Source organism: Cheilinus undulatus, linkage group 16 (assembly GCF_018320785.1).
Source record: "Cheilinus undulatus linkage group 16, ASM1832078v1, whole genome shotgun sequence".
Classification (NCBI taxonomy): Eukaryota; Metazoa; Chordata; class Actinopteri; order Labriformes; family Labridae; genus Cheilinus; species Cheilinus undulatus.
Genome location: NC_054880.1, coordinates 31,508,037 through 31,519,674, shown reverse-complemented (window position 1 = coordinate 31,519,674; position 11,638 = coordinate 31,508,037). Strand labels below are relative to the sequence as shown.

The window sequence follows — 11,638 nt, the reverse complement described above, 5'->3', positions numbered from 1 at the left end:
ACATTACAGATAGGTGAAAATGTTGAAATTTAGCATAAAATTGGCAACTTATCATGGGAGATATAGCTGTAAATCTGCCTACATATTTTGAGAAAAATACAAAATAAGAATTAATTAATTAATTTAATTTCCATAATATTTATAGGCTACACGTTTTCCCATTTAAGTGTAAAATTAATAATAATTAAGAATGAAAATGGTACTTGAGCTCAAGATGTTAAGCTTCTGTTTGGATTCACAACTGTTAGATTTTATGTTTTAATCTACATCTATAAAATGTGAAAACCAACCCCGGTCTCCCCCATCTTCAACACCGTTTTTGTAAACGACCATCGATCAGCGGAGGGTCGCTGATATGCAGCCATTAGTATTAGCGTTGAAGCATTTTCATACGTGTGAAGCCAAAGTGATCCGCGTGCGTCATAACCTTGCAAAGCAGGTGGTGGCCCTCTTTTCTTTGAAACAAATCAATCTGGCGTGTCAGGTTACATGCGTCCGTGTTTCCTGATATCAACGTTGGGCAATCATTTGGGGAAAGAGTACGTCTTTGTCCCAGCACGGATTTAGTTACGCTCGGTTTGCTACGATGGGGAAAAGGTAAGCTTAACTTCTAAACTTCTAAACGCATCCTCGTCTATCAAAAGCAGCCTTCGTAGAAGTTTTCTCCTTCCTCTTTTTTTACTTTCTTTGTCATAGTCATGAAAAGGAAGCGGCAGAAGTCGTAAATTTCCTCTGCTGTACTCTATAGCCCACAGTAATTCAGGTTGGAGACTTGTTCATTCGTGTCGGGCAACTCTTTGAGCGGAATGTTTGGTGAGATAAGAGGAACGTTTGAATTATGTCTTTAGTTATTAAGCTAACGGTATACTTGAAACTGAAACGGCTTGACGGTTGGCTCAACTGAACTGTGAAACTTAAAACATCGGACTTGTGTAAATTACCGTTAGGAATCCTCTTTAGGCATGCTTCCTGTATTGTTACTAAACTGAAATGATCCGGAAATTTGGCCATAATGTTCCATCAGCTAGCCATATTTTGTAATTTCTCCCTCTGTACAAACCACACCCCTCCACACCTCAGCCATAGACTGCACACTGACTTCCTGTCTGTTTCTGTGAAGGCTTTCAATAAATATTCAGTTGACTTTCCAAACTCCCCTGCTAGGATGAATCAAGAGAAACGGGCATGTGAATAGAATTTCACGCTGGGCTTCTCTCCAACCAGGTAATGAAAACTTAAACTGAAATTGATACCATCATAGATAATGAGACTTTAACAAAAAAATTTTATATAATAATGCACTGAAGATGGGCTCTTTTTAGTGTATAAATGAACAAAAATAAAACTATTGGAAGCACGTGAATACAATTAAGACGTTTGTTTAACCCTCAGATGCTGTTAGAGAGATTGTTATGCTGAGGGTCATTGGGACTTGAAATAGCAGCATACATAAATGACAATACAAACTTATTATTGGCTTGGTTATAGGGATTTTTGCTAGGGCTGCATGATTGTGGAGTTTTGCTGATGCAGATGTTTACATCTTTAGCCAATATTGATACCAATATTTGATTCTAGTACACACACAATTTAAAAATTGAGGATTAACAAATTAACAAATGTTGGTCCTTTAAACAGACTTTGAAGTGTAAGGAATGATGATGAATAGAGAAAAGACCAAAGCTGGTTTAGGTCTGTCAGCCAAAATATCAGCAGAAATGTTCATATCTGCCAATATACTTAAATTTTTGAGCTAATCTGCCCATTCTGATATCATATCAATAATATTTTGCATCCTTAATAATTGAGGGCGATATTTGGCATTTGGACAATTATTGGCAATTATCATCCCTCAGGCTTCATTTTTCACTCAAATGTCCTACATACACAGTCAGATTGGCTCGATGTCTCATAAGTACTAGCCAATCAGCACTTAGCCTAATCTGGTAGCATATGGCATCACCTCCTGTTTTCCAGGTTCTGCTGTGTTTCTCTGTGCAGTTTTTCATGCTGATAGAGTTAGGTATAAATTGTTTGTTTACCATCACTTTTTTTTGATCATGCAGTTTTACCTCTGACACATTAAATACATTGTATACATCTAAATAAATGCATATTGGTTCCAGGTCTGCAACCGTGGTTATCAGTCACATGAGCTACTTCTAATCTATATCGACCCCGAAAGCCAATATCGGTAAACCCCTAATAACAATGATATACAGGAATATTTTCTCCAACTTCTTTTGAAATGATTTTTAAATTAAGATCTGACCTGATCAAGTATATTAAATATTAAATCATTTTGAGGGTTTTCGTCCTTTAAATGCCTGTTTAGGTGTTTGTAATTAAAAGAAAAACACCAAAATGTAACATTTTTCACAACTTTTTTGCCTTTTTTTAAATTCAAGATAAGACCTTATGTATCAAATATTATCTTTTAGGAATTTAACCCTTTCCCAAAACAACACAAAAAATGAAATTTTATACTAAATACTAGTTGGATTTCCTTAAGGGTGATTATCACAGCCTTGAATATCAGCAACAGCTTTGATTGAAAACTTCGAGAAAATTATCAAAAAAGCCCCAACATGCCATGTTCAGGGCAATGCACTTGTGTTTTTATTACCAGGGTGACCTCAAGATGATTGAATAGAACGGTTGAGTGAAAAAGGTAATCTGATAGCTGAGAATAAAAACTTTCTTCTGAGCTCAAGTTGAGAAACCACAATGCACAGATACAGTTGGGTTGACTCACCATGCAATAAGGACAGGGGTTCTCAAATGTGGCATTGCACACTGGTATGCCTGAGGCAAATTTAGGTGTGTTGTGGGAATTTGCACAACCACATATTAGAACTACACAAGAAAAAAAGATGAGTTGAAATGAGATAAAGAGGCTATTTTGGATAATGAACATGACGTGCTTTTAGATTTTAGCTTGATCTTAGGTGTGGCTTTGGCAAAAAAATTGTTAAAACCCCTGATCTAGGTGATTGATTCCTCATAATTTTTCATGGGATGAGGAAAATGTCAAGTTTTTGTTTTTCTTATGTAAAGGTTGAAAAATCTTAAAGCTCTGAAAATACTAGAACTTTTGATAGAAATTTGATGAAACTTTTTGCACTATTACTTTGCTTGCTGCATGCTAGAAAAAAAAATCCTGAAATGAAAGTCTGTTTGTCCATTTAAGAATATAAAATCAATCAGCATTTCCTCAATCAAATGTGATAGAAAGTTTAATTTCAAACACTACTTAATTTTAGCATAACGGTTACCCTTAGATTTCAGGTCTTATAACTTTTCATGAACCTGACCGGAGATCTGAGATCATCTGGAGGCACTCCCTGTTTGTTCTTGGATCCAGACTGTTGACTTAAGGGGCCCTTACTGGAAAGGCCCAAAAGCTTTGGAAGTACCTCCTGGAGGATCTCACGTCAGCCAACTCTGTGTCCTCTTTTAAGTTATTACTGCAAACTTTGTTTTAACTTTGAAGCCCTCTGTTAAGCGTATGCATTTCATCTTATTGTGGTTTTTAAATATTGATTTTCACTCTCCGCTCTTGCAGAAGCAGTTTATACAAAAGTGTTGGCCATACCTTTCTGGAACATGATAAAACATTCCTTTGTCCTGATATGGATAAGCAACATCTTCAGTCATACAGAAATGTAATGTTTTTTAAATTTATGGCAAGAAAGTTGATGGAGGATGGACACATTCGTGTCTAATCTTGCAAGGGATGTGCAGACAGCATACTTAATGGGGAAGGTGAATCCTGCATAAACTAGCATGACATACACCACAGTAAACAATCATCAATACAGTCAAGTTGTTGTTAACCAACCATACGTACAAATGACCTGTTAAAGAGAGAGACTCTGAAAAAAAAGTCCCTGATATTGTTATACTCTAACCATTGTTTTTGCCGTCACCAAAACATTTCAGCTTGTTGTGAAACCAAATGACTTCATGCAAGTTTACAAGTTGAGGCTCGTCAGTATAGAACAGAGCACTCCAACTTAACAGCCTATAAAGTTAGTACTGACAAAAAAAGGTAACGCACAAAAGACAAATGAAAGATGATGAAAAGAAGAAGAATCAGGAAAAAAGGGGTGTCGTTAATGATGTTTCCTGAGATTAAGCAAGCTGCTCTTGTTGTGTCACTGTACCTTAGCCTGCAACATTTGTCCTGGGTGTAGTTTTGTTGTAGTGAAGCTGAATTTCTTGTAGATTTGCTTGTAGTTAGCCAACTACACTACACTCCACTCGCAGTGCAATGCAGATTTACAATTTTAGTGAACAACTTCTAAGGCTAGAGATATACTTGTTGTGTCACAGGGGTAGGAAGTAACCTATTACATTTAAACTAATCAAATTACTTTAATTGAGTAGGGTTTTGGGTGCTTAAACTTTTTGAGTACATTTTGAATTCAGAAATGTATCTTCTACTTAAGTAAGTTTTAATTCGAGTAACTTTACTTCTACTTGAGTACAATACTCTTGTACTTTTTCTGACTCTGTTGGCTTCACAGTAGCACACAGTGAGAGAACGAGTCAACATCACATCCCAAAACAGCTATGTACTCAGCAAGAACGGAACTGTTGTTTTTTATGTGAGACACATTTACACCATGAGTGAAGTTATCCACTAAGTTAGAGTTCCTGCTTGTGACTTCAGGTGCTCCTAAAAGGCATATGGATATTTTTTCTTGGTATGCATTGCATGCTATGAGGCTGACTCTGCTTTCTTCTTGCCGGAGGAGACTCACCTAATCACACATTTGTAAGAGTTGCAACAGTTGTGTCATATTGTAAAATATTTAAGACTCTCAAAAGTGAAGTTTGACTATATGCAGTGTGGACTAATTTAGACACTTTAAAAGTGTTAAATTTAACTCTTAATGAGTTGAATTAACACTGTAAATTGTATATTTGACTTTATTATAGAGGTGTGACTCTACCTAGTGATGGGAATCGAAGAAGCTCCATTTGGTTCGATCCGTCAATATCATTTACATTTAATCTGAACGATTCCCTAATCGATTCCTTACTTCCCCTTGAGGAAGCTATTTTCCAACTCATTTACACCAGCATTCGAGCCTGCCTCGCTCTTCAAGTGTTTATTCCTACTTCCATTTACCTACTTCCTACTTCCATCTGTTAAAATCTCATTTATATTTCATTTTTATTCTTGTAGTTCAAGTTTGTTTCTTCTTCTTCTTTTCTGCTCCATTTTTTGAGTTTCTTGCCCAACACTGCTATGATAAAATTAATATTGCACAACCAAACAGCCTTGTAATATTTGTGATTTTATTTTTCTTCTACCTCTGATTTATGAATGCAGACTCATCTTTTTATTTGGTCATATGTCACAGTTTGGAAGAGTGTCCCAATTCGGAGAAGATGACTTCAAAAGTGAAGATACTCCTCCTAATGTGTGTGGCTGGAGTCTTTGTCTTCATAAGAGTTTACAACATACAATGCTGCACAGGGCAGGAAGAAAGTTTGCCCGTCTGTTCCTGTGACAGCTGTCTATTGGAAGAGAAGGATTGGTTTTCGAAACGATTCCAAAAATCCATGGTCCCATTTTTGTCAGCAAAGTACAGTCTCCCAATGGACGCTTTCAACTGGTGGAAGGTAAGAGGCAAATAAACTCTTTACAGGTAGTAGACTCAGTAAATTAAAATACCATAAAATTTAATCCTCTAATAGCAGTCTATGGTGTGTTTATCAGCGTTTACAGATTGAAAAACGCAGCTATGACGTCTTCAATAAAACAGTCAATAGACTGTTTCAGATGTTCCCACCCAATCCGGATAGATTCACATCCAACCCTGACCAATGCAGGACGTGTGCTGTGGTAGGGAATTCTGGCAACCTGAAGGGATCCCGTTATGGTCGTCTGATAGACTTCCACGATGTCATCATAAGGTAAATCCTCCGGCCCCTTGGGAACGCTGCAGAACACTTGGTTGGTTATGAAGAGTTTTTAGAAAGTGAGAGATAAAGTAACGTTTTTTTTCCTCAGAGGCTACATCTCTAATCTGATTCAAAATATTTCTGCAAATTACTGGTTTGTTTCTCTGTTTAAAATTTAGAATGAACAGCGCTAAAGTTGCAGGCTTTGAAGCAGATGTCGGCACAAGGACAACGCATCACGTCATGTATCCAGAGAGTGCCATAGACTTGGCCAACAACACTCATCTTGTGCTGTTTCCTTTCAAGATAATGGATCTAGAGTGGCTGGAGAAGGCCTTTACCACAGGATTTCATGGACGGTGCGTCATTTCTTTATTAATTTTATTTAATAATTAGATCAGCAAAAATATTGCTTTTCATGTCATCGTGTATACATCACTACATATTCTACCTGCCACCTGCCAAGTAGGGTAAGCTTTTAGAAATTCAATGGTTGTTCTAGACTGCTGTAAAAACTCTTTACCTTTCCCTCATTGCTTGGGAAGCACTGCTAAAATGAAAAGGGGGCATCTTTTACTGATTTTTATTAAGCATGCTACCTCAAAATATTTAACAGCCAACATGCTTCAGAGTAAAACACACGTATCTGTCTAGTCTGTCCTTTCTCGTCAAAGGAACTTTTTTTGCACTTAAATACCTTAGTTACATTTTTAAATGACTAAATTTATGCTGAATATTTTCAGTTGAGTACTTTTATTACCTGAAATATTACCAGCAGATGAGCCAAGAAATTCTTAATTTTTCCAGCTGTAATGGGACATGTATCATCATCAAGGCTACCCATAAGGGGAAAGCCTTCTGGACCCTGCTAAATGGGGGGCCCAAAGAGGTCAGCAAAGTTATAGTCCATAGTAAAGCTAAGCTGTGAAAACCACATTTTTTTTAACCTCAATAATAGTCACTCCTATCAAAGCAACAAACAAATTTGTTATTTGTTAATGTTGTAGCAAAGAGCTGTGTATAATTCAGTTTAAAATTGTGAAGGATGGGCATACGAAGGGGTGAAAACAGGTAAATAGTGGTAAAAATTGGTTAAAAGTGGTTAAAGTGGGAAGAAAAGTTGTAAAAAGGGGTTGAAAGTGTTGAATATGGATTCAAAGTGGCAAAAATGGACATTAGAAATAGTGAAATGCAGTTAAATTAGAAAAGATGGGCATAAAAAGGGGTGAAAGGGGTTGATAGTGGCAGAAATGGGTTAACAGAGGCAACGATTGGTGGTAGGGGCAAAAATGGATTTAAAGCGGCAAAAAATGACATTAAAGGTATCAACTCAGCCAAATAAAATTGGCTGAGTTAGTAGCTTAGTGACTTAGGTTTTGGTCGCATCCTTATTTTGAATTTCTATACTTTAAAGGTCCTTCCTTTGATTCTGAGTTTGACTTTTTTTTTTCCCTCAACAGCTCCTATATGCCAATAAGATCTAAGGTTAAGGCTAACAAGGATTTGGTGAGTGTGACTTTTTATGATTTAACCATGAAATTTCCTTCATGTGAATTAAATGCTTCATGTATCTGATGCAATACAGGTGATGATTATCAACCCTGCCTTTATGAAGTATGTTCATGAAATATGGTTGAATAAGAAAGGCGGATATTCTTCCACTGGATTCATGGCATTGATCATGGCCTTACATATCTGTGATGAGGTGAGTTTACTGTTTTGTAGTGTATTTTGTATTTCCTATGAATGCCACCAGTGTTTCCAAAACAGCTTCATGATTGACACACAGATGAAATATTTAGATTTGATGAGGCCCCAGCCCCACCAGTTTGAACAGGCATGATGCTCCCCATTCTGGTTGTCAGACTTACCACATGTTTTATCATCCTACAACCACCAGTGTTTCCCCACAGGATTTTGGGGTGGGGTTCTGGGGGCATGCTCCAGCGTGAGAAAAACGATGACGTTATGGAATCGCATATATCAATCTTGTGCACTTTAAGAGCAAAATTTAAGAGGCAGAATCTATGAAAACTTTGTTCTCTTTAAACTGTTTTGTGCTGTTGCAGTAATTAACCAGAGGTGCATTGATTATGATTGGCCAATTCCAATTTCCAATTTTTTCCTTGTCTGAAATAACAAAAATTTTGGATGGTTGGATTTTCTTTCCTTCAAAACTGTTTTTTTTAATCCAAAAGATTACTTTTCTACCTTTATACTTTAAAAAGAAATTAATTTCAACAGAATATTTTATACATTTTTTGGCTGTCCCAATAAATGGACAGGAAGTTAATAGGGTGGGAATCACTAGTGGCCCCACAATACAATATTATCACAATACTTGGGTCAGGATTTGATATTATTGCAATTTTAAACATTTTGCAATACAGTGAGAATTTTTTCAGCTGTTTAGCTGATTTAGCATTAGTCTTGCCCCCATGTTTGTCATATTTCCGTGGTATTTTATTTTCATGCAGCACTTCTTGCAAACCTCATTTGTCATGTCCATCTCATTCGTGCCCTGCTTGCATTCCTAATGTCCTTTCCCTGGTGCTGCCGTGGTTGTTGTACTAACTTTCTCCCGCTCTATGACGTCACCTCTGCTGACCTTACTGGACAGTCAATTGTCAGAACAATTGATTTTTTTTTTCCATTATCATAGACTAAGTTCATATTAGCAATTAATTTAAAAAAAAACGATACTTGGTGGACGAGACGATATATCACCAGAGAAAATATCGTCATACTATGCTGTATCGATTTTTTCCCTCAGTGGCCCAGTTGTCAACTTTTAACCACTCATTAGTAAAAGTTACATTTTTTTACGTTAATTAAGAATGTTTTTGCTCATGTTTGTGTTTTTTTTTCACAGGTCCATGTGTTTGGTTTTGGAGCTGACAAAGATGGAAACTGGAGTCATTACTGGGAACCACTCAGAAACAAAAAATTAGGAACTGGATTGCATCCAGGAACTCATGAGTATAACACTGTCCTGCAACTGGCAAGGCAACTTAAAATCAAGTTTTATTTGGGGCGGTGATATGTCTTGTCAACAAATAGAGAATTCAGTTCTTTTAAATGTATTTATTCTCATTTGATGGAGGGCTGCAGGGTGGTCCAGTTAGCACTGTTGCCTCACAGTAAGAGTGTGTTGAATCCCATGTTGTACAAGCATTCCTGTGTGGAGTCTGCAAGTGTTCCCTGTACAGTACTGAGTCCTCACAGGGTACTCTGGCCTCCTCCCATAGACTGTAAAGACAAGTTCATTGGTTGGAATATAAGGATAAATTTGTGTCTTTCTTTGGTGTCCAAGTTGTTATTGACTGGTCACCCACCTGGTCAATTCTGTCCATCGTCTAAAAACTTCTACGTTCCAGCCCTTCTCCATGACCCCCAATGGGACAAGTGGTATAGATGATGGATGGAAACCGATGGACACAGCTGATCCAACAAAGTATTCAGAAAAATCACAAACAACCATACAACACACATTCAGATTCCAACAGAAATATTTTTGCCACTTCATCGTAAGATAACAGGTGGAGTAGAATTTATTTTCTGTGTTGGGTCGTTTGTAGGTAAAGTTGAATTCAGACCAAAGATTCACGACCAGATGATTTGAAACTTCTTGCAATGGGACCTCTGTTAAAAAAAAAGCCAGTGAATTTGTGTGATTTCAATTGGGTGAGACGATGTACAGTTTCCATAGAAAATGACCCTATAATTAGCTTCCACTTCCACTTTTCATTCCTGTCCTGAAGCTGTATAACTCGATGATACAATATAAATCAGGACAGTATGACTAGCTACTGTTCAAATTCCATTGCCAAAGAAGTAATACATAAAAAGTGAGATGATTCTGGCTTTGGAGCCATCTCTAGATGCCTTAATCCAATACTTGGAGAACTTCACCAGAAATGCATTAATTATTATTAATATATTACTCAGTGATTGTTTCCTACATAGCCTATTTTGTAGAACTGTGGGGATCTACCTTTGAAACAACCTCAAATTCAATAGTCATTCTGCAGAAATGGGCTATACATATATCAGTAAGGTCAGTTATTATTATCGTGATCCACTCTTTCTGAATGGAGTCTATGAAGTTTAATGACTCATTTTATTATATGCAAACTGTATGCAAATGCACTATCATGCACATGTTTATATGTTTTCAGTGTGAGTGTGAGCCTTGAAAACCTGTGTGCCTTGTGTTTATGCATGCATATGTATGAGGGTTAACTCTCCACTTGCACACGTACAGTGGGCACATAAAAAAGCCATTTTTAGGTTTGTAAGTTTGATTGATTTACCTGTTTTCTTTCCATTTCTGGATGCTGGTAACTTAATTTGAAAAGAGAGCTGTAGAGGCTTTTCTAAGCATTTTGCTTCTGTCTGTCTTTTCAGTCACTGCTCAGTTTTTTACTGTTTACTTTGTTTTAAACTGTCTATACAGTGTGAGCTTGTCTGATGACTGAATAAACTTTTATCACTATTACTACTAACCTACGCCAAATCATGCCATGAACTTGAGGTCAGTAATATCCTATATTTCGCCAGTTTTACTTGGTTATTCTAGGAGCAGCGTCATTGTTTAGAGGAATTTGTGTTGCCTTTAATAAGCAGAATACAGGGACTGCTATTTCTTGGTGATAATTAGACTGAATAAGAAAATAATAATTCCCATGTAAACCCAGAAGCTTTGCACTGTGAGAAAGAGCATTTAGTCACTTGTTCAAGTAACTTTAAAACCTTGTGTCAAAGACTGGCCTTCTCCAGTAACAAGATTCTCCATTAATCTACTCTGTCCTCATCCCAAACTCTGTCATTGCAGCCAGTTGACTCTTAGCAACTGTTTAAATTCCTCTTCAAGCTCTGAGGCGCTGATTGATTGTTGAAATTGGCAGCTTGACAAACTGTATTAAAGGAAGCGTAACGTGTTTTTTAAGTACAATATCCACACCTTAGAGTATAGATGGGCATATGTCATTGTTTCGTTCTTGTAATGTTTGTATAACTCTCCTCAGCTCAACTATCAGGCAAATGCACTTATTTGTTACCGTTTCTTTTTACAACTAGAAGAAAAAGAGTGTAAAATAATTTGAAAATCATGTTTATTTATCGTTGTATATTCTATGTAATGCGTGCTGCAGAATGCGACTTATTTTTCTTTAACTCAAGAAGCCTTTACCCTTTTTATGTGAATCAAAATCTGTGCCAAAATGTTTTTATTTTTTAATTTGCCACTGTAATAAATGATTTGCACTGAAGTTTGGCTGATTAGTATGAATTATAATCATACTTCTGCATTTGTTTTGTAATTAATGGGCTGTGTGCTCTTTCTATAGGGATGTGAGATATTGCTAGCAGTTTTATGGTTTTCTTTCTTTTTTTTTTTTTTGAACAAACTATGATTGAAAATATCTTAACCCCTTAACACCTGATAACTCAAATGATAGCCAGAAAATTCTTCTTCTTTTCATTTTATTTTTTTGGAGCTGAAATGTTTATTTATCCTTCTACCAAAATAAAAAAAAAAAAAGAAAAAAATGCTATAAAATTTCACGATTGTTTTGTATCACATTTGATACATCAGGCATTTTTTTAAATTGATAATCCACTGGAGGGCATTCTTATCATTTATCAGATTGTATTAAAAAGGTTTTCAAGTAATTTATTGATTATGTTGATTAGATGGAGGTCTCATAAAAGTGTGCATCAA

General features: G+C 36.4%; 1 protein-coding gene across 3 annotated transcripts; it reads left to right on the top strand.

The window, feature by feature from the left end:
• Positions 1-347: 347 nt before the first annotated feature.
• On the top strand, positions 348-11,186 carry LOC121523381 (CMP-N-acetylneuraminate-beta-galactosamide-alpha-2,3-sialyltransferase 1-like). 3 transcript variants are annotated; one of them, XM_041808248.1, is made up of 8 exons: positions 349-597; positions 1,165-1,224; positions 5,373-5,634; positions 5,732-5,928; positions 6,096-6,275; positions 7,377-7,422; positions 7,502-7,621; positions 8,789-11,186. In XM_041808248.1, exons 3-8 carry the CDS (start codon positions 5,401-5,403, stop codon positions 8,954-8,956), a joined length of 945 nt encoding a protein of 314 aa, XP_041664182.1. In that variant the 5' UTR covers positions 349-597; positions 1,165-1,224; positions 5,373-5,400; the 3' UTR covers positions 8,957-11,186. The 3 variants fall into 3 exon arrangements, with proteins under 3 accessions (XP_041664180.1, XP_041664182.1, XP_041664181.1); XM_041808246.1 differs by lacking the exon at positions 1,165-1,224 and having other exon boundaries at positions 348-597; XM_041808247.1 differs by lacking the exon at positions 349-597 and having other exon boundaries at positions 648-1,224.
• The last annotated feature ends 452 nt before the right edge of the window (positions 11,187-11,638 follow it).

Excerpts from the sequence above, each read along its gene's own strand:
- LOC121523381 (XM_041808246.1), top strand. Across the intron at positions 5,929-6,095 it reads TTCCACGATGTCATCATAAG|AATGAACAGCGCTAAAGTTG; the intron begins GTAAATCCTCCG and ends TTTAAAATTTAG. Across the intron at positions 6,276-7,376 it reads ACCACAGGATTTCATGGACG|CTCCTATATGCCAATAAGAT; the intron begins GTGCGTCATTTC and ends TTCCCTCAACAG.